The 22,437-nt window shown below is 51.7% G+C and overlaps 1 protein-coding gene across 1 annotated transcript in view; it reads left to right on the top strand.

The window, feature by feature from the left end:
* Positions 1-22,437, top strand: part of LOC128826237 (protein-arginine deiminase type-2-like) — an 81,926-nt gene that overhangs the window by 28,637 nt on the left and 30,852 nt on the right. The window contains exons 4-6 of the mRNA XM_054009434.1: positions 9,241-9,302; positions 14,922-15,039; positions 16,500-16,625. Of these exons, the coding sequence (XP_053865409.1) occupies positions 9,241-9,302; positions 14,922-15,039; positions 16,500-16,625 (306 nt within the window). The remainder of the gene's footprint in view (positions 1-9,240; positions 9,303-14,921; positions 15,040-16,499; positions 16,626-22,437) is intronic.

Genomic DNA, 22,437 nt, shown 5'->3' with positions numbered 1-22,437 from the left:
GGGTTATACTCTGGACAATAACAGAACTGGGAGGTGAGAATCCAGTGCTGCGATATTGTTATGAAAACGTACGAGCCCAGACACACAATCTATTCTCTTGGTTTTTTCCCTCATGATGGGGAAAAAATAAATAGTACTTGGGCTTTTTCTTTAAGAGCAAGTATTCTTTGTGAGCCTGTCCAGTTAGGCAAGCTCGGCTACTTCTGTGATTGAGTCATTTGTCTGCGACTCCAGAGATCTGAGTTCAATTCCTGGCTTGGCCATAGCCTCCCTGGTCACCTTAGCAAGTCACTTAAGACCAGGTTTTCAGATGAGCCCACACTGAGAATTTCCAGGGCTCGGCACCCACCATTGGGGTCAGATTTTCAAACAAGCCAGCAGCTCCCTGGGTGATGCAAATGGCGAGTTTTTTTTTTTTTTAAAGGGCTCAGCAAAGACGCGTGCGCCCAAGCACGGTGCTCTTTGGAAAATCTGGCCTCTTGCTTTGGTGCCTAAATGGAAATTGAATGCTTCAAAATCTGGCCCTGCCTGTGTGTGCCAAGCACTTCCAAAAATACAGGTGGGAAACTTTCTGTGCCTCAGTTTTCCCCCCCTGTAAAATAGGGATCATTTTCTCTGCCGGTCCTTTGTCTGTTTTGGCTCTTTATCCTGCAGGGCCCAGGTCCCCAAAGGTATTGGGATGCCTAGGGTGACCAGATGTCCCGATTTTATAGGGACGGTCCTGATTTTGGGGTCTTTTTCTTCTATAGGCTCCTATTACCCCCCCCACACACCGTCTGTCCTGATTTTTCACACTTGCTGTCTGGTCACCCTAGGGTGACCAAACTTCCATTGAAATCAAGGATCTGGGTCCAAGCTCCTCTGGGTAGAGAGCATCTCTGAGATGTCTATAGAGCACCTACCACCAGGGGGCGCTGATCTCAGTTGCAACTTTTAGACATGTCTGAAATACAAATGCTTGACTTTTTCTGCCTGGCCTGGATGCGGTCCCCGCAGACGCACAAGAGCGAGGAGGAGTCCGCATTTAGCAGCATTGTCGATTGATTTGCTTCTGAGTCCCATCTGCAAAATGCAACTCGGAACCTAGCCGTAGCATCTGGTTTGCGCAGGGCTTGTGCCGAGGAAATGGCGGTAGTTTGTCTTCACCGTCTTTAGCTAAGGTTCTGTTGCTTTTGGCGCTAGGCCTAGAAGTTTTTTCTTGTGTAAAATTCACTCAAAAGTAACCATAGTTGCCAGAGTTGTTTCTACTGTCGCCTTAGCAGCAAAACAGCGTACGCAGGGACAGAATTGTTTCACATGATGTCTCGAAATGTGTCTGGAAACCTGATCTACTGGAGCCGTCTCTCCAGTACCATGCAGCCGTGGAAAAATGACTCCCTCGCAGCATGTGTGCAAAAGGGGACTGGTGGCGAAGAAGCAGTGAGTTTGAACGGCAAGGCGGAGAGCAAACATAGGTTGTGGGAGGCACTGGGCCCTTCATTAAACACTTTGGAGCTATGACTTCTTAGGAGCAGAATATTGTGATCGGCCCCAATCCATTTGCCTGTATAGAGGGAAAAATGTGTTGAATACTGCTGCTAATACTGAATAAAATCTAGAGTGCAAGTATTACCGTGATCAATGTGACTAAATAAACTAATGAGACGTACAGCGAAGGTGATCTATATTCATGATCTACAGTTCAATCTACTAATAGAGATGGACTCTCTTATTTGTAAAGTGTAGTGCTTTCCGGGCCCAGTCAGGATCGAGGCCCTATTGCTGTTTGTGTTCATAGACTATCAGGGTTGGAAGGAACCTCAGGAGTGTTGTACAAAAACACACAACGAACGGCAGCCCCTTCCCCAAAGGCCACTGCAAAATGATGGCACGTTTAGATCTGAGATTTTTGTGTCAGGCCGGTAGCTACAAAATAGGGCCCTGATCCCGTAGAAGGGTCTTTCTTGACTTCAGCAGGGCTTCACACAGGTGCAAGCGTCCACCCGCACACACCCAATTGCAGGAGTGGCACTCTAAGGGCCTGATTCTCTAATGGGGGGTGGGGGGGGTGTCAGCCCCCCCCCACTTTTAAAACAGCTCTCCCACTTTTTACCAGCCATAAGGATGAGCGACAGGGAGGGGCCTCAAAGGAAGGGGCAGCACAAGGGTGGAGGCTCAGGGGGGAAGGGGCAGTGCAGGGGGGTGGGGCCACGGTTCAGGCACCATTTCCTTCCCCCCCTTCTTTCTCCCCCCCCTCCCCCCATTAGGAAGCTTCTACTGCCCCTGTTCTCTAACCCTTAGTGGGGCGAGGGATCTCAGTGGGACATCTAGTGCAAGACCTACATGTAGTTTGCAGAATCCGCCCTACATAATGGAAGTCAACGGCGATGCCTATAGTAAGGAGCACCAGAGAGGAGTGTGAGGATGAGATTTTTATCTTCCTAAGCTGGGAGCTGACCTAAAGGCTGAGTGAAGACGCAGCCAAAAATTCCTGCCCTAACGAGGGGGTTGGTCTTGCCCTGACTCAATAGGTGCTGTTTATAACCGCAAGACGCCTTTAAAAAGAAACACCCTCAGTGCAAATACTGATGCCACACGACGTATTGAAATAGGGAGCTAGTGGCAACGCTAGGTGCTGAAATCCAACACCGCGCACCAACAAACCACTGGGTTTGCTACCGTGAAACTGTTTGGGAAGCGCCACCGGACTCAGTGGGTGCCGTTAGCAACCACGCCTGTGTCAAATACACTATTTTGCTTTCGCCGGAGGAGCAAGGACTGTCGTTCTGTTTGGTATCCGTACAGCACCTAGCACACTGGGGTCCCGGTCCATGGATAGCTGCAGATTCAAGCCGCTTGCTCCCAGAATCGGGGACTTGGGGCCACTTCCAAAACCCACCGAAGTCAGGGAGAGTCTTTCTGCCCATTTCAACGCACTTCGGATCATGCTACAGGAACCAGATTCTGCTCTTGTTTACACCAGTAGACATCCGAAGTGACTCCACTGATTTCTATGGAGTTGCTCCTGCTTTATACCAGTGTAAACAAGAGCAGAATCTGGTTCCTGTAGCATGAGCCGAAGTGCATTGAAATGGGCAGAAAGACTCTCCCTGACTTCGGTGGGTTTTGGAAGTGGCCCCAAGTCCCCCATTCAAGCTGCTTAAACCCCACTTTGAAAGCGAAGGGGGTCGGGGTGGTGGTGTCTGTGTAAAAATGGCAGGACCCTCTGAGCAGGAGTTTCAAGGTTTCAAGTGGTGGCTAGGGAGCTTGCAAAGGTTCTGTACTTGGGTGGGGTCAAAGGGTCTCCTCGGGTTTGTAGCAGAATCCTAGGGCTGTCCATGTCTCTGTGCACCACTGATGCATGACCAGGACATGGGGTAGTAGTGGTGATAAGACCATAGTGTGCCACTGAGATATTTCTGTAGAACTTCCTACCGCACCTCCATGGCTGTGAAGTGCCAGCTGCATGTGTAGTGCTATTGGGGTTGCCAACTTTCTAATCACACAAAACCGAACACCCCTGCCCCGCCCCTTCTCCGAGGCCCCACCCCTGCTCATTCTCTCCCGTCGCTTGTTCTTCCCCACCCTCACTCACTCACTTTCACCGGGCTGGGGCAGGGGGTTGGGGTGAGGGCTCCGGCTGGGGGTGTGGGCTCTGAGGTGGGAGATGAGGGCTTTGGGGTGCAGAAGGGGGCTCCAGTAGGGTTGCCAACCCTCCCGGTTTCGCTGGGAGTCTCCTGGAATCGGGCTCTCTCTACTGGAGACTACTGAAGCCAAACCAGAAGATTTTAGTCCGCTTAAACTCCGGCGGAGCTAAGGCAGTCTTCCTGCTAGCCCTGGCCCCGCGCCACTCCCAGAAGCCCGGGCATGTTTCTGTGGCCCCTGGGTTAGGCAGGAGTTCTCCGCGCGCTGCCCCTGCCTGCAAGCACCACCTCCGCAGTTCCTACTGGCTGGGGACTGCGGCCAATGGGAGCTGCAGGTGTGGTGCTTGCAGGCAGGGGCAGCGGGCGGAGCCCCCCATGCTCCCCCAGGGATGGCCGAGCTGCTTCCGCAAGCGGTGCGGGGCCAGGGCAGGCAGGGAGCCTGCCTGCCTTAGCTCCGCTGCGCCGCCAACTGGGAGCCACCCGAGGTAAGTGCTGCCCCGGCTGGAGCCTGCACCCCTCACTTCCTCCTGCACCCCAACCCCAGCCCGGAGCCCCCTCCTTCACCCAAACTCCCTCCCAGAGCCTGCACCCCAATCCCCAGCCCTGCACCCACTCCTTCACCCAAACTCCCACCCTGAGCCCCCTCACGGAGCCAGCATCCCAACCCCCTGTCCAGCCCTGAGCCCCCTCCCAGAGCCTGCACCCCTCACCCCCCACGCATCCCAATCCCCTGCCCCAGCCCTGAGCCCCCTCCTGTACCCAAACTCCCTCTCTGAGCCTGTACCCCAATTCCCCTCCCACACCCCGATCCCCAGCCCTGAGCCCCTCCTGCACACAAACTCCATCCCAGAGTTTGCACCCCACACCCCATCCTGTACCCCAACCCCCTGCCTCAGGCTCAGCCCAGAGCCCCCCACACACTCCGAACCTCTCAGCCCCAGCCCAGAGCCCTCACCCTCTCCCACAACCCAACCTCCTGCCCCATCCCGGTGAAAGTGAGTGGGGGTGGGGGAGAGCAAGTGATGGATAGAGGGGGGAAGGAGTGAGAAGGGGCGGGGCCTCGGAGAAGGGGCGGGGCCTAAGGGAGTGGGTGGGGCAGGAGGTGGGGCAAGGGTGTTTGGGTTTGTGTGATTAGACACTTGGCAACCCTAGGCTCTGCGTTGGGGTGGGGGGGTGAGGGCTGGGGGTGTTACCGGGGATGAGGGGTTTGGGGTACAGAAGAGGGCTCCAGGCTGGGGCAGGGGCTTGGGTGCGGGAGGGGTGCAGGGTCCCGGTAGTGCTTACCACGGCTCCGAGGAAGCAGTTGTCAGGTCCCTGCGGCCTCTAGGTGTATGGGCAGCCAGCCGGCTCTGCGCAGTGCATGCTGCCTTTGCGCCTGCAGGCTAAGCCCCATAGCTCCCATTGGTCATAGTTCCCAGCCAATGGGAGCTGCTGAGCTAGTACTCGGGGAGGGGCAGCGTGCGGAGCCTCCCAGTCCCTGGCCTCCCGCCCATATCTGAAAACCAGCATGTCCTCCTGGGAAATAACTGGACATGAGCCTAGGTGCTGGCTTTAACTGACCCTCTGTCTGTTAGAATGCTAAACACCCAGCATGCAGCTTCGAGAAGTTTCACGTCTCCGGTGGGGTCATCAGTACGTGCCTTTAAATATTCGCTCCCGGCTTTAGTTTCTCATGTCACGCTGGAAGAGCAAAGCCACCCTCCTGCCCTAGCTGGTTTGGTTTAGGGCCAGCACGGTACAGTACCAAGCCGGAGATCTGGGTTCTCCAGCGCAAGCCAGCACAAAGGGCCGCATTATGGAAACGGGAAGCCGCACTCCTGGGCCAGAATTTCACCTCTCGTCAGTCTGTCTGTCCGGGAGCTGTACCACTTGCCTTGTAGCCGAGAGCTTGGGCCGTGCCTAGAGCTGAGAGAAATCTTTTTAGCAAATGGAAATTGGTCCAAAAAGTGCTTCTTTCAGGGCACCAAAACTGTTCATGAATTTGGGTCGAATTTGGCAAACAGTTTTGGCCAAACAAAGCCCTCGACTTTCTTTTCAGACATGTCAACGTTTTCCGGAGCTGAAGAAGAGAGCTCTTTGTAAGAAGGAGCTTGTCTCTCTCACCAACAGAAGTTGGTCCATAAAACCCCCATGGGGTTGCCAACTTTCTAATCGCACAAAACCGAATACCCCTGCCCTGCCCTGCCCCGCCCCACCCCAAGGCCCCACCCCTGCCATGCAGCTTCTCCAAAGCCCCTCCCCTGCTCGCTCCATCCCCCCTCCCTCCATCGCTCGCTCTCCCCCACCCTCACTCACTTTCACCAGGCTGAGGCAGGGGTTGAAGTGCAGAAGGGGGTGAGGGCTCCGGCTGGGGGTGCAGGCTCAGGGGTGGAGCCAGGGATGAGGGGTTTGGGGTACAGGAGGGGGCTCTGGGCTGGGGCAGAGGGTTGGGGTGTTGGGGGTACCGGGGCAGGGGGTTGGGGTGTGTGGAGTGCGGGGTCCCGGCGGCACTTAGCACGGCTCCCAGGAACTGGCTGCCAGGTCCGTGCAACCCCTAGACACATGTTCAGCCAGGGAGGCTCCACGTGCTACCCTTGCGCCCGCAGGTGCCACCCCCTCAGCTCCCATTGGTCACGGTTCCCAGCCAATGGGAGCTGCGGAGCCGGCACTCTGGCGCGAGGGCGGCACGTGGAGTCTCCCTGGCTGCCCATGCGCCTAGGGGCTGCAAGGACCTGGCGACCACTTCCAGAAGCCACGTGGAGCTAGGGCAGGCCGGGAGCCTGCCTTAGCCCCAGGCCCCCTCTGTGCCGCCAACTGGACTTTTAACGGGCTGGTCGCTATTGCTGACCGGAGCCCCCAGGGTCCCTTTTCGACCGGGCTTTCCGGTAAAAAAACGGATGCCTGGCAACCCTACTCCCCCACCTTGTCTCGAACCAACGCGGCTACAACAACGCTGCCAATGTCAAAATGAACCGTTTGGCTATTTTGTTTAGAAAATAGCCATTCAAAACGACATTTGAAATGTTTCATTCAATGCAAACAAAATGTGTCAGTTTTCCCCTTTGGCAAGGAAGAACAGGGGGGAAATCGTTTTTGGTTGGAAACTAGCTGAACCTTTTTTCCCCTGTTTCTCAGTTTGGTGACCAAACTGAGAAATCAATTATTCGCTCAGACCTGCAGACTGACTAGAGGCAGCAGCTTTCCAGGGGTCAGTGGTCGTAAACCAAGGCCAGCCTGGAGTGTGGAGGAGTGAAATAATATCTGGGGCGGGGGGCACGAAAGGAGATTAGGCCTTTCTAATGGGACAGCTGGAGCCCTTCCTACCTCAGCGAGCTCTCACACTTATGAACTGGGCTTACAGATCTTGTGCAAGGGCAGGGCTCTTTACCAAGGTGAGTATTATTTTCAATTTTACAGATGGGGAAACTGAGGCACAGAAGGGCGGCAGCTTACCCCACGTCACACCGCAGAACGCAGGCATCCTGACACCCACTCCCCTGCTGTAGCCACTGAACTGCATATACTCCTTGATCTCAGAGTGGTTCTAGCCCTTGGGCCATGTCCTACCAGAAATGATTCGAGCCTAGACAGTATCTGGCTACTGGACTGCACCAGAGGGAGGGCTTTGAGAGAGCCGGTCCTGAAAAGAGACAAGGGGAAGAGAAGAGCCAACTGCTCCTCAGTTTCTTTCTCTTCTGCTTCTCTGAAGTTCCCTGGGCCCGGTGAAAACAATCCTTGTGACATTTCCCCTTAATCTGCCTAACACCCTGGCAGAGCACATGACAGCGCTGGTTTTATTTTTGTGCACTGAGCCGTAAGCGAGTGCCTTTGGAAAATGTGCTGTTCAGCAGGGCAGCCACAAAGGAAGAGGTCTGCACTGGGCGCCAGTGAGTGATGGTTCCAAAGGGGCAGTTTGCAGGCGGCAGGGTGGCCTGACAGCTAGAGCACTGGGCTGGGACTCAGGAGATGTGGGTTCTAGTCCCAGCTTTGCTCTTAGCCTGCTGGGTGACCTTGGACAGGTCACGTCCCCGCTCTGTGCCTCAGTTTCCCCATCTGTAAAATGGGGGAAATGATACCGACCTAGTTTCTCAAGTGCTTTGAGATCTAGTGCTAGGTAAGAGCTGGCTGCTGGAAGACAGCTAGGGTTGTTGTTAAGCCACAGACATGGGAGTCAGAAGCCTTGAGTAGTATTCCAGTATGACCTTGGGCAAGTCACTTTAACCTCCCTGTGCCTCAGTTTCCCCACTTGGCCAATTACTATAGTCATGTGATAGCCTCACAGCCCCCTTGTGAGATGGGTAATTTCATTATAAAGCACTTTGAGCCCCCTGAGTGGAGATATTGGAGATGTATAAAGCATCGTTAATGTCTGTGTGATTCTAAGACCCCTACACCCTATGCACACACCTGCCCTTCACCCCGCCCAGTGCCAGCAAATCACTGTCTCCATCTCCGTCCGCAGCTCTGGTGCCGCTGGGCCACTACTGGCTCTGAAGTCCTGCTTCGCCATTGCCCTTGCATGTTGGGGGCACTTGCACCTGTGCAAAGTGTCCTCCATGTGCATGGGTGTAAATGCTTCCACAAGGAGCAAAATCAGTGGCACGTCGGCCCCTGAATGCCCATCCTGCCCTCCCCTGCTCAGGCAGGTGCACTGCAGCTCCCCCTCTGGCTTCCCAACTCACCTAATGCTGCGGTCACTGGGGAGTCGTCAACAGGAGACAACAGAGGAGGCAGCGAGACCTAGCGGGGCTGGATGGGGCCCTGTCTGCATCACTTTGCATAGGGCTCTGCAAACTGTCCTGTCAAGAGAGGATGCTGATACATCAGCACCGGGCATCACCTCCACAATTTCTCCGCTACTGAACCAGGGAGCGGCCAGGGAATTCACCAGTGTCTCTTGCCTGATGATGTGATTCCAATATCGGGCCCAGCCCTAGCGTGGCTGCTCTTAATGAACAGGCCTAGCACCCATCCCTGGAGGGCTCCGAAACCCAGGTGAGATTGGTCCCCTGAATGAAGGCAGAGGGCGTCTCCTCCCTGCCAGCTGCCGATGCAGACTTGGTCTCCCTTCAGGGCTTAACTCACTTGCTTCCCAGGCAATTCAGAAGGGACGTCCACAGTTCATGAAGGCTGTTGATACATTGGGGAGGGTTCAGAGGAGAGCCAGGAGGGGATTCGTCCTGCATTGAGCAGGGAGTGGGACTAGATGACCTTCTGAGGTCCTTTCCAACCCTGAGAGTCTCTGATTCTATGAGAACGATGGAAGGATTGGAAAGCATGCCTTAGACCGAGCCCAAGTCGCTCAGCTGAACAATTTACCAAGGGTCGTGCTGGATTCTCCATCACTGATGATTTGTAGATCGAGATTGGATAGTTTTTGAAAAGATCTGCGCTGTGCATTATTTTAGGGACGGACTCTGGCCTGTGCTGAACAGGAGGTCAGACTAGATGATCACCGTGGTCACTTCTGGCCTTACAATCTGTGAATCTATAAAATGGGTTTGTTACGTCCACTGAATATTAAGTTCCATGAAGTCTGTTTTATTGCCCCTTCTGCCCACTGCACCAGCCCTCAATTCTTATTTGCACTGCAGGGCTCAGGTGAGCAGTGATCTGACCAGATGTGTTGTGTTCCTAGGAATCTCTCTGGATGTTGACGCAGATCGCGACGGAGTGGTCGAAAAGAACAACCCAAGGAAGGTAAGTTTGCCTTTGGTTCCATCATGCTAGTGTGTGTCAGCAGGGCGCTGCGGACTCCAACAGGCCTTTTCACGTTGTGTTTTTTAAAGGATCCACTTGTTCCTGGCCTCTTAGGAGACTTTGTGAAATGTGACTCCTGGGCCCGGGAGTGGAGCCTGGAATGACATCGCTGTTCAATAAACTTGTGACATTCCTTCCCTTAGAATCTGTGTTCGGCCCATGATGCCCACGTACAGCCCAATGCAGGCACAGCCTTAGTCAATTGCAGTCATCTGATGCAGGGTTTAAATTGCACTTTAGGCTGATTGTTCTTCCCCACAGGAAGCTGGGGGCGGCAGAGTTAGAGAGAAGCTATGTTGTTTTCCACAGAGTAACAGCATCTGACATAGAACACAACGCGTCTGACACAGCCAGGAGTGGCTGCAGCCCTACACAGGGCTGGCTTCCAGGAGCTGCCAATCATGTGGTTGAGGGGGAGATACATCCTGTGTGGTAATACACTTGGATGCCTCCGCGAGGGATAGATCAGGGTAGATTAGATGCTCTCACGCATTGTGACACGTGAGGCAACTCCGTGTTTCCACCTCCATCTGTCTAGTGGCACATTTCTTGCTCCATTATAGACTGTTTCCATGACAGCGATATCTTTCTCAATGGTTATTTTATATGTCATCTGTTGTCCTCTGCTTTTGCATCTTCCACCAAGTGGTATCCAGTCAGGGACTTGTCTAAGCATCTGGTGGTTTGACATCAGTACAACATGCCCAAACCACGTCCGCCTTCTTTCTCGAATCATTGTCTCTACAGGCTGTTGGCCAGTCCTTTGTAGCACATCAGCAGTAGTTACTTTTAGCCCACCAGTGGACACCATGCATTCTTTGCAAGTATCTCTGATGGAATGTGTTATGTTTCCTGTTGTGGGCTTCTAGTATTTGCCAAGTTTCAGACGCATGACAGTATAGGTATCACCGTGACATTGTATAACTTTATCTTGTTTCTTGTGTGAATCTCCTTATTTTTTCAAATATTAGCCAGTCTCAAAAAAAGCACCATTTGCCTTTGCAATTCTTGCTTCCATGTCTTTATGGAGTTGGCCAGCAGCACAGATTGTGATCCCAAGGTAGACAAACTCATTAACCATGCTGTATTCTATGCTGTCAATCACATATATACCATCACTGCTAATTCCTCTTTCAACAATCCTGACTTTCATTTTCTTTTGGCTGATTGTTAATCCTACTTTGGCAGCCTCACACTTGCAATTGACTGGGGTCTTGTTCATGGCATCAGCATCTGTGTCCAACAGACCAATGTCACCTGCAAAGTCAAGAACTTGAAGTTTTCCTGTATTCCAGATAACTCCTATATCTTCCTTTGATGTTGCTCGTCACATCAGGTAATCCATCATAATGCAGAAAAGAAAGGATGATAGGATTCAGTACTCCAGTGATATCAAAATGATTGGTCTCGCCACTTTCTCTCCATTTTGAACCTTCATACTCATCTTGACCAGTGACAGTATCTTTCTTGGAAGCCCATATTGTCACAAGATGTTCCATAGCGACTCTCTATGAATGCAGTCGAAAGCTCTGGTGAAATCTATGCCGTTCAAGCCTAATCTTCTCTGGCAGACTGGCCCTTTCTCAATCAGTTATCACTCAAGGTAAAGATGTGATCTGCACACGATCTCGTCACTCGGAAGCCGGCTTGCTCATTACAGTTTTTCATCTATGACCAGTTGATGCTGCGCGGGATACCTGTCAATGGACTAGCCTGAGTGGAGAGAGGTGCAGTCCGAGGCCTGGCTCCTCACCCACATAAATCAGCACCACACCACTGATTTCAGTGGAGCTATGCTGATTTGCATAGATTGAGGATCTGGCCGAGGTCCTGAATGCCTTAAAGGATCTAGAGTAGCAGCCGTGTTAGTCTGTATCCGCAAAAAGAAGAACAGGAGTACTTGTGGCACCTTAGAGACTAACAAATTTATTAGAGCATAAGCTTTCGTGGACTACAGCCCACTTCTTCGGATGCATATAGAATCACATCCGAAGAAGTGGGCTGTAGTCCACGAAAGCTTATGCTCTAATAAATTTGTTAGTCTCTAAGGTGCCACAAGTACTCCTGTTCTTCTTTTTAAAGGATCTAGGCACCTAAATCCCTGGTTTAGGTATCTCAGTCCCAGGGTGGGGACCACTGTGATGCACAGAATTCCTGCTGCAACCCTGGAGGTGCCTAAACTCAGCCCTTGAGTTTTTGCAAAGCTCCCTCTGCGCCTATGTTTCTGCCTCTGGCCATGGGCACTGCTGCCCCCCCGTGAGCACCCAGGCACTGATCTCCCGCCTCAGCCCCAGAGCGATTCGCAAACCAGGGGGAGGGAGTGTTCAGCTGGCTAGGGGCCCGATCCAGTAGGGAGTGCGCAGAGGCCACCTACCGGATCGGGCCCCTCAGACAAGTGTACACAAACCAGCGTGGTGTGAGGAGGGGAAGAGGAGGCCTTCTCCCATAACATTTAAATAAGTAATTAGGGTACCCATCTGGGAAGTGGGCGACCTCTGATTCAAGTCCCCTCCACCTGCAGTTTTGAACAGGGATCTACGATTCCTCAACTGAGTGCTCTAACCAGTGAGCGATGGGACAGTCCATTGTTCTGTCTTTTAGAGCGAGGGAGAGAGGCCAAGGCTGGGAACGACTTTCTGGTTTGGGGGGGTGCAGCGCCTCCCCAGGATGTGGGAGACCCAGGATCCAGTCCCTTTGTTCCAATGACTCTCAATTATTTATCCACCATGCAACAGCTCCCACTGGAGAGACTGAGGGACCCCCCCTCCACACATAGAAATACCCTGTAGCCCAGTGGTTAGAGCTCGCACCAGCAAGGTGGCAGAACCCTGTTCCAGTCCTTTCTCCCATCAGGTAGAGGGGATGTGACCTGGGGGGTCTCCCACATCCCAGGTGAATACCCTACCCCCCGGGATAAATGATATGAGGGAAGTTATCCTCTTTCTCCTCCACCCCCTGATTGAAGCACTTAGCACCACGAGAGGGGCGGGGCTTAGCGTACACCCCTCTGGTTGGCCTCTCCTATTGGCTAGCTTTGGCGGCTCCCTGCCTCACGTGCTGGCTTTCGTGAATCGCCGTCTAAGACGCCCATCTCTCCCCACTGGTTGTATCTGAGCGTAGACCCCTAACTCCAGCTTTTTGTATCGCGGTGATTTCCCCAAGCACCCACAAGTGAGGTGCGGTGACCTGCCAGGGTAGCTCTTGAACCAGTGCCGGGACACCAGCAGTTAAATGGCCATGGATGCCCTGCCTGTGAGGGGGGCTCAGCCCCGCTGGGACCAAGCTGTGTTTTGATCAGGGCTGCCGAGAGCGGGTTCGGGCCCCGGTGAAAAAAGATTTTTGGGGCCCCACAGCAAGGGCAGACCAGCTAAACAGGGCCGACGAGATGCGGGGGAAGCTGGGGAAGCCAGGTCCCGCGCTCCCTTCCAGACCGCCGGGCCACGGTCATTTGTACTGGCTTCCCCCGCCTCTCGTCGGCCCTGGTTTTGATGTCATGACATTGAGCCTTTTCTCTGTCTGTGATTGCATTCCCCCTCCCTGCCAAAGATGGGGAGTGCAGAGATCACGGGGGGCAAGGAGAAGAGAAGAGAAAAGTGGGGGCACCATGCCCAGCCTGATGCACGTGACAGCCATCTTGCTCGCCTAGCCTGTTCCTTTGCGGGCACAGACGAGCAGGGAGCAGCTACCCTCTCAGGAGGGACTGTGGAAATAGGACTTGGCCCTCAACTTTTGTCCCCTCGCCACTGCAATGAGGCGTGTGTCCTTTGGGAAGAAAGGGAGCTGGTTCTGAACCACAACCCCGACCTTCGCGATGTGCCTCCACTGGCACCAAGTCCTCTAACTCACGCCCCTCTGGTCCGTGGATACCTTTACTGTAACAACGTGAGTGTTAGCAAGCAGAATGGAATTGGAAGGCTGATTCTGAGAAGGGGCTGCTCGCCGGGCTTACGGGAGCTGCATCTGCTTGAGACCCGCGCGCCTTAATCCCTGGAAAAGGATCCAAGGAGCCGGAAGCTGGAGTAAGTTCTACCTCCTTGCTCGGCTGAGCAGCGCCAGCCTGTGGAGACCTCAGTGACGGGGTCGCTTTCACCATTGCTATTTAAACCAGGGCTGCTAGAGTCAACTGAAGCTGTGCGGGGCATTCACATAAAATCAATCATTTTACCTCCTTGGGAAAGACTGGGACATTCCGTGTCCACGGGGACCCCTCCATCACCTAATCCCCACCTCTCCCATACCTCCGACCTTCCCTGCTGAGTTATCGATCTGTTGCAGCAGTTGTCCGAGCTGTTGTTCATGGACTTACATCCTTGATCAGTATCTCTGCTGGGCTACAGTTTATCACTGGGTGGGGATTAGCAATGGGCTTCCACTGCAGAATTTGAATCTAGATTTTGGACACGTGAAAGTCCAGTGGTGCTTGAATCATGGACTTCTGGTTCTGGTCTGGCTCATGTGTTTAAGCCAGGGGTTAACTAACCCTCTCCGTTAAAATCCACACTCTAAAAGCATAGGTATATCGGTTTTAAAAAAAATAATCTGTGGCCTGCAGAAGACTAGGCGGTGGTCCCTAGAATGATGCATCTTGAGAATGAAGCAGTAGGGGATCAGGGGGGATAATTCATAACAGGAAAAACAATCCATTGTGGCTAGTCGCTTCTAATGCTTCTAGAAGCACAGAGCCCTTCCCGGCAGGTTGTTTGCAGCCCTCGTCTCGAAGTCATTGCATCGTGAGTGGCAGACAGTTGAGTAGATGTCACAGTCCCCCAGGAAATGTTTCCATAGCTACCTAGTAAAACAAATGCTAGAACAGAGGAATCATGCAAACAGGTGTGTGTGTGGGGGGGGTGTGTCTCTGTCCTTGTATCCCCCTCCATCTCCCAGGAAGCTATGCTCACACACAAGTCACCATCGCAATGTACATGTCACGGCAGAACAAGTATAGTGCAACCGAGTCTGCAAGGCAAATCCATTTCCTTAACAGCCAAATCAGAGCCGCCTTCTCTCCATTGCAAGAAGGCCTCCGCATGGTGCTATCAAGCCACTCGGTCTTGGGTTCAAAAAGCATTATATTCTTCCTAGGCAAGTTCCTCCTTGCAGTCTCCATGCAACGCATGTGTAGTTCTCCAACTTGTTCAGAGGGCACATCCTTTCATTAGCTAGAGATTCCCTTTCCCCCACACACACACCATTTTCCAGCATTGCAGAGCAGTTTAGGACCGGAAGGGATGATAAAGATAGATGACTGCGGTGGCTGGCGATCGTAGCATGGAGGAGAGAGTTTCTCTGCTCACCTAGGCTGCTATGGGTTTTTGGAGATGCTCTTACTAAAAGTGGCCCTTGATTTGTTTGGCACAAACTGGGGGCGCATGTGTGCAGACACCATTCTTATCAGTGAGGATTGAATGCACAGCCTCGAGCACTGAAACCACAGGCCTCCAACCCCGGGAACTAAAGGAATTATTCTTTTCTATGAGTAACAGGCTTATAGTCACTGGGGTTGGCCACTAGAGGGAGACATGGGAGCACACACCCTAAGCCAGAGTGTTATATTTTCAGGGAACATGGACATGGGGCCCAGACGGGCAAGGAGCCATCCTGCTGGTGAACTGCGACAAGGACAACCCATTTATCTCTGGACTGGATTGCGACGATGAAAAAATATTCAGCAAAGAAGGTATAAGCAGACCCCTGTCCTTTATAACTCACAGATGGATTAAAACTCTTTGGGGGGGGGGGTGTTGGTTTGTTTTTAAATGTCCTTTTCTTTGTTGCTAATAACAACGCAGGTTATCAAAGCAGGGAGAATTTTTAAAAGCTGATTTACCTTCACTTTTCATGCTGCTGTCGCATGAAAGTTTCTAGACACTAAACCTGCATTTGGAGCCAAATTTGACCCTTCAGGGTCCTCTTAAAGTGAGGTTCTATCCTGGAAAGCATTGACTCTGGACTCTGCATTCCGCGTGTGTGAGGCAGGTCAGATCAGTTTAGGGCTGAGTAAGTTTTACTTTGTTTAACAACCCAGCTGTGAGTGAGCTGGCTTCTCTTCTGGCTCCTGCATCACAACCAGAATCCTTAACTCAGTTCCAAGGGCAGGACCAAATTCCCGTCTCGGTTTGTTACATCCGTGTGAGCCAGTTGCCTCGGTGAGGTTGCACAGGGGTAAGAGGACAGCTCCTGATGACAGTGGAAGTTACGCTGATACCACTAGGGGCAGAATTTGGCCCGCAGAGTCTTTATGACAAGTGACGATGTGAGAAAAGGGAAGAACCTGGCCACACTTTCCGAGCCCAGGGGGAGTCTGCGTACAGAGCGCTTCCCCCCCCCCCCAATTCTGGTGATTGTTTCTCCAACATACGTGAAGATTCACAGGTCAGTAACACCAGGGAAGGGCAGCATCTCCCCTGCACAGCAATCAGAGAACTTGTGAAGAGCAGATGCAACTCGCTGGTTCCACTTACGCCAGTAATAACTGGCTGGTGTAATCAAGGGGGAGACCCCCCCATTGCCTACCAGCCGCTGTAGCGCACATGCTGACCTGCCGCTCACTTGTGCCTCGTTACACTGGACAGATGTTACTGTTTTTATTTTACTGTACAGCAGGCTTCTCTGTGAGCGAGCTACTGGCAGTCTCCCTCTTATTACTGGCAGCCGTTTGCATCAGAAATGCTGAATTCCGACACTCAGGCCATGGAGCTGTTGCCCAGGCTAAAGAGATTGGTCTGCCCCTGTGTGGTTCTCATCATTCGTTTTGGGGCTTGGCAGCAGGACGGTCGCGTGTGTGACCATGCGTCTCCAAACCAGGGATCGGATGCACACAGCAGCGCATCCTACTGCAGCACAGTAATGCTGTGATCGCCGTCTGCCTCTCCAGAGTCATCTGCGCAGAAGCAAGCGGTTTGTGAATTCGCTGAAACTTTGAGTGTCTGCAACTGTCTTTTGCTATCGGTCTTTTCATGGATCTCCTAGGGAAGGTGCTCTGGTTTTCCCAGTCTGACCCATGCACCCACCTCCATATGTTTCTTGTTCATTAATTTGCCACACACGGTTGTTAGTCGATAACTTTAATAACCTCGGGAGCGGTGACAATGCTGGGTCCGATGTCCTGCCTTCATTTGCCTTTGTTGTTGTTTTTAGATTTGCGGGACATGTCTCGGATGATCTTGAGAACCGAAGGCCCCCAAAGACTGCCTGCTGGGTATGAAATGGTTCTCTACATTCCTATGTCTGACTCTGACAAAGTAGGAGTCTTTTACGTGGAGAGTAAGTGGTTCCTCTGTTCTTTCTCTTCTCCTTCCCCCTGTTTCATGATGCTTGTTATCTCTCTCTAGTGCTGCAACCTCTTCTTTTCCTTTTCTCTTGTTTCCTGTATGCGCTTTGTTGAGGTTTTCCAGGCACACCCCTCCCACTAAAACAATCGACCCTTTGGGAATCACTCACCCAGCGGGCAGTAGTTCACTGCCCCAGCACTTCTCTGGTGGCGCCATCATTTCCCCCAGAATTTAAAGTTTACTGTCTTGTAAAAGAATACCTGATTCTGATCTTGCTCAGGCTGGTATCAATCAGGAGTCCTTGGAGTTACACTAGTGACAGACCAGACTGCCGCCCTAGGCTTCTAGCATTATAGTTGCAAAGATAGCTTTCCCAATGGGGACCCTGAAGCCATGCTGTCTGTCCGATACTAGAGATGTGCCTGGCTCAAAGAGATGTGACAGAAACAACAGCTCTGGGAAGTGGGAACTGCCTCCTCCTTCCCAATGGGGTGTTAACTCTGAAGCGTTATGGTGAGCCAAGCAGTGCTGACGTTTACATGTTTCACCGCTCGTTAGTTTAGCAAAGCTATTCGACTTCTCTCAGTTTGTGGGTGGAGTTTGGGAACAGTCCCTTCCTTTCTCTGCCTCCATCTGACATATTGGGAGCAAAAGCAGCACAAGATGTTTTGTTTCCTGGGATCTCATGTCTGCTTTCCCTGAGGGTGGATTTCGCCCTCAACGAACGTGAGGGCCTAGGGATAACACTGTTGGACACAGACATGGTGAAGGTCTGTGTAAGATTCCCCCCGACCCCACTGCTCGTACCCTGTAGTCTCAAGCTGTAGCACTGCTGTTGTCCCAGTCAGGGCTGGAATCCTCACCATGCCAAGTTAATCTGCTAGACATTAGGGTTACTGTTATTTCACAAAAATAACAAGGAGTCCGGTGGCACCTTAAAGACTAACAGATTTATTTGGGCATAAGCTCTCGTGGGTAAAAAAAACCTCACTTCTTCAGACTTTATTTCACCCTTGTCTATGGTGTGCATGGTGCTTTACACGTGTGCATGGTGCTTTACACAGCAAGGAGACACACTGACCTTGTCCCAATCTAAGATGATCACAAGACAAACCATTGCGGGTAATAACAGGCAATGGGGATAGACAGATGGAGGAATGGACTCAGAATCAGGTTCTGGGGTCCTGTGGGTGCCCAGGTGTGTATTATGTTTCTTCTTAGAGGGTTTTGTTTGCCTTCTAAGGCAAACGGTTGGTTCCTACTAAATAACCAGCATGCTTTGCTATAGCCCGGGGTGGCCAAACTGCAGCTCACGAGCCACAGTTAAAGTGCGGCTTGCGGAGCCCCCAACTACCAGCCTCGGTGCGGACTTGGGGCTTCTGCCGTACGCTGGTGGGGCTAGGAGCTTCTGCCCAGTGGCAACGGGGATCTCGGCGCTTCTGCCCCACGGGAGGCACCTGCCGGGGCTCGGGGCAGAATCCCTAGCCCCACCACCCCACTGCAAGGCGAGAACCCAGGCAGGTGCACCCTACCAGTCTGAAGCCCCAGGAGGCACTCCTGGATCTTGAACTCCTGAAGATTATCATATGCAGCTCAGAAAGCGTGGCCACCCCTACTAGTTGCTGGGCCATCTCCCATCTACTTGAACAACCAGGCTCTGTGCTGCTTAGCTTAGGAGAATTGAATGGATCTTAGCATAAGGCACCACCCACACAGCTCACCCCCTTCACCTGTGCTAGCACCTTATCATTCGATGAGCAATCTTGTGGTGACATGAATGTATCTCCCACTGTCACACAGCCAGGGCAATGCCCGCCGGGCGTGCCATGCTTAAAGCCGCCAACGACCTTCACTTCCTATTGGAGCTGGGAAATGGTGAGGCCTTTCCCCCCAGGGACGTATTCTGTCTTAGCTCAGTGCAATGCAGAGCCAGCGTCCACCAAGCCAACTACCTGCCCACCATTGAGAGCTGCCAGGGAGTGAATGAATGAGTGATGAGTTGATCCCACTCCCTTGCCAAAATTCCACTCTGAGTCCCCTGCCAGCTCCCACTGATGTGAGCACTGGTGAGCGCTATGTGTTCTCTCTCTGGACATTAATTAAACATGGCAGTGTTACAGAGAACAAGGCCGTTAGCATCTCTGGCAAGTGCCTATGTCCTAATGTTTCTCCCAGAGCTGGCCGTTCATACCAGGGCAGTGCAGTCAGTTGCAGATGCCAGAGCATATTTGACTTGGGCTTTGGGCTGATTTAAAAAAAAAATCAGTGTCTGCATATGATTGGGTTCCAATTAAGAGCCAACGAGAGACTTATCTACCAGATCGTTAACTGCCACGAGCCGTATCACCCAGATGAAATTGTTTTAGATTGGGAGAAATAATCTAGCAAAGAGGCTTTAAGAAAATCATTGCCAGGAAAACAACAAGGAGTCCGGTGGCACCTTAAAGACTAAAGATTTATTTGGGCATAAGCTTTCGTGGGTAAAAAACCCACTTCTTCAGATGTTGTTTTTGTGGACAGAACAAAGAGTAATGATCTCAAGTTGCAGTGGGGGAGGTTTAGGTTGGATAGTAGGAAAAACTTTTTCACTAGGTGGTGAAGCACTGGAATGGGTTACCAAGGGAGGTGGTGGAATCTCCTTCCTAGAGGTTTTTAAGGTCAGGCTTGACAAAGCCCTGACTGGGATGATTTAGTTGGAGATTGGGCCTGCTTTGAGCAGGGGGTTGGACTAGATACCTCCTGAGGTCCCTTCCCACCGTGATATTCTATGATCCAGACTAACACGGCTAGCCCCGGTACTTGACTGCCAGGAAAAAGTCTCACCATGATAATCCCTTTTAGGTAGCACGTTTTCATTCATAGATCTTAAAGTGCTTTACAAAGAAGGTCAGTATGAATATCACTCTTTTACAGATGGAGAAACTGAGGCACAGAGAGGGGACACAACATACAATAAGTCAGTGACAGAGCTAGGAGGCGAGCCCAGGTCTCCTGAGTGCTAGCCTCGTGCTCGAGCCACAAGGCCAGGCGGCTTCCTTCTCAGAGCTTTCGTTCATTGGGACCTTGCTAGAAAGCCAGCACCTGTCCATTAAAACAGGACCCATGCATTCTGTTTGAAATGCTTGTCCTGGCTGACCTCAAATTCTCTGTTGCTTCTGAGTAGTTCAGACATGGAGTGAAGCTGGCACAGGTGTTTCGCAGGGTGTTGAGTTTCTTCCATGTGCATTAGAATCATTTCAAAACAATTGAATAATATAATGCGTGAAAGGAAATCCACAGTGTTTTCGAGGCTGGCTCGTTGCTCTTAAACTTGCAGTTTTGAAGCGCCCTTTCTGGGACACGGGATTTACCCAATCTTTATTATCATTTTGATTTGCTTTAAGGTAAGACCGCTGTGCTGGGGCATACATGTAATGAGTTAGCCGCTGGCTCAAAAGAGAGGATTATGATTCCTATTTTAGCGATGGCGAACTGAGAGGTTAAGTGAGGCTTCCCAGGACACACAGTGAAGCTGTGGCAGAACTGGGATTTGATCTGAGCAGAGCTGGGCAAATCACTGAGTTTTTTGATTCGGTGGCTGAAACCAACCCCCCACCCCCAAAATTGTTTTGGGTTGAACGAAACATTTCATTTCAGCCTAGGGCGTTTGTCCTCCTTTTCTGTGTTTGTTCATTAAATCTAGCTGCCTTTCTAAATGCAATGTGGTGTTGAAATGTATCGTTTTGAAAACAAAATGTTTCAAGGTGCCTTTTTTGGTGAATAATGTATTCACCGGAAAAAAATCCACCCAACTCTAGGGCCAGTGCCTTAACCACAGGGCCATGCTTCCTCTCTCTACGGCTCGGTCCAAGATTCCATAACTGGCTCACCGTGGTTGGCTTCCGTGTCCGGATGCTGGGTGGGGCTGATGGCCTGTAATATACAAGGACAGACCAGCTGATCTGGCAGTCCCTTCTGGCCTTAAACTCAGTGATGCTATAAGAGTATTATCCTAAATACCTGAAAGGATAAAATGCACGTCCTGGTCGCAGTGAATTAAGGAGTAGCCACAGTGGCTTCTCTTGGGCAGAGAATCATAGAAGATCAGGGTTGGAAGGGATCTCAGGAGGTCATCTAGTCCAACCCCCTGCTCAAAGCAGGACCAATGCCAACTAAATCAGAGGAGGTTCTAAAGCTGAATTTGGTGGTGTCATCTGGGACCAAGCCTGAAACGTCGCTGGGATGCGGCTTTGATCGTGCCTTCGAGAGGCCATAGAGCACAATCAAAACCCTGGAACACAAAGTACCTCTAAAACCTGGCCACAGAGCACAATCAAAACCCTGGAACACAAAGTACCTCTAAAACCTGGCAGTCGCAATGCTGAAAGAACAGTTAAAACAGAGACGGGGTTTTAACTCTGCAGCTTGTAGGAAAACGTCTGTATGAGGCTGGGGTGTGTCAGCACATGACCACACCACAGCTCTCAAGGGCATGGAGAGCCCTGCCTCTCTGGGACTGAAATCGAAGAACTTGTCTTGGCAAGATTGCATGGAGCCATTCCCTTAGCTCAAATGACAGTGCACTGGCCTGGAGTGCTGGATACTTGGGCTCCTAAACCCTCCACTTAATTAACTTATTAACTGGCTATTTAAAAGACAAGCGACAGTCTCTGGTTGTATCTGTGGAGCACAAGGATTTACTCCTGGGGGAATTCTGCGCCACAAAATTAAAAATTCTGCGCACAATATTTTAAAATGCTGCATATTTTATTTGTCGAAATAACACAATATAATCACGCCAGTTTCAATTATTTCAAAATACCTGTCAGCCAGTATGTCTGTAACAATACAGACAAAAAAAATTTCAGGAAATGTTTTTGGACAAATAGCTTTCTTACTAGGCATGTTAATACAGAACCTTGAGTTCATTTAAACTACAATACAGAAATGTATTTCCTGCACCCCTCAGAAGCAGTGCAAAGACTTGGGGGAGTCAGGGGTAATGGAGGAGCTGAGGGAGAAGGAAGTAATTACTGGGAAGAAGCCTGAGAGTGAATCAGGAGGGTTGTTGGGTGTGGGTGGGAGAAGTATGGAATAGGGTTTTTTTGGGGGGGGGAGAGGGATTGTTAGGGAGGTGAGGAGCCTCCCCCATGCAGACCCTGGCAGACCCCTAGCCTCTCCCATTCACTATGGCACATCTGCCCTTGTCCTCATGTGGTCCTGCATCCCCACTCCCCTGTCCCCATGTGGCCCTGCAGCCCCGTCTCTATCCCATCCCCTTGTATCCCTGCACCCCCCTGTCCCCATGTGGCTCTGCAGCCCCCTCCCATTCAGCCCCTGCCTCAATGCTGTCACCTCAATAGCTCTTGAGCCCGCACCCCAGCGTGTCCCCCCACTAGCCCTTCTGAACCCCATTCTGTGTTCCCCCCACAACCCCATGTGCCCCACTCTGTCTGTCCCATGCCTCCTCACCTGGCCCCACTGTGAGGACTGCAGCCTCTCTGCTGGCTGGCTGCCCTCTCTTCTGGCACCACAGCAGCCTCTGCTGGGCAAAAGGTGTAACTGCAGCATCTCTCCAGTAGAATCTATATTCTGCGGAGAAAAAAAAATCTGTGGGGGACATGAATTCTTTGTGTCTGCAGTGGTGCAGAATTCCTTCAGGAGTAGCAATTGGTCTCAAATTATGGCCTGGAGCCACCAGCAATCCCCAGAGTGTTGCCATGCGGGTCATAGAACTAAAGATGCAAGCATGGACCTATTAAGGGTGAGAAGGGAAGAGAGCCTCACAAAATTACATAGCTGGAGACAACATGCTACAGGAAAGT

Source organism: Malaclemys terrapin, chromosome 19 (genome assembly GCF_027887155.1).
Source record: "Malaclemys terrapin pileata isolate rMalTer1 chromosome 19, rMalTer1.hap1, whole genome shotgun sequence".
NCBI lineage: Eukaryota > Metazoa > Chordata > Testudines > Emydidae > Malaclemys > Malaclemys terrapin.
Note: the sequence above shows the minus strand (reverse complement) of the source record. Positions and strands in the feature narration are given on the sequence as shown.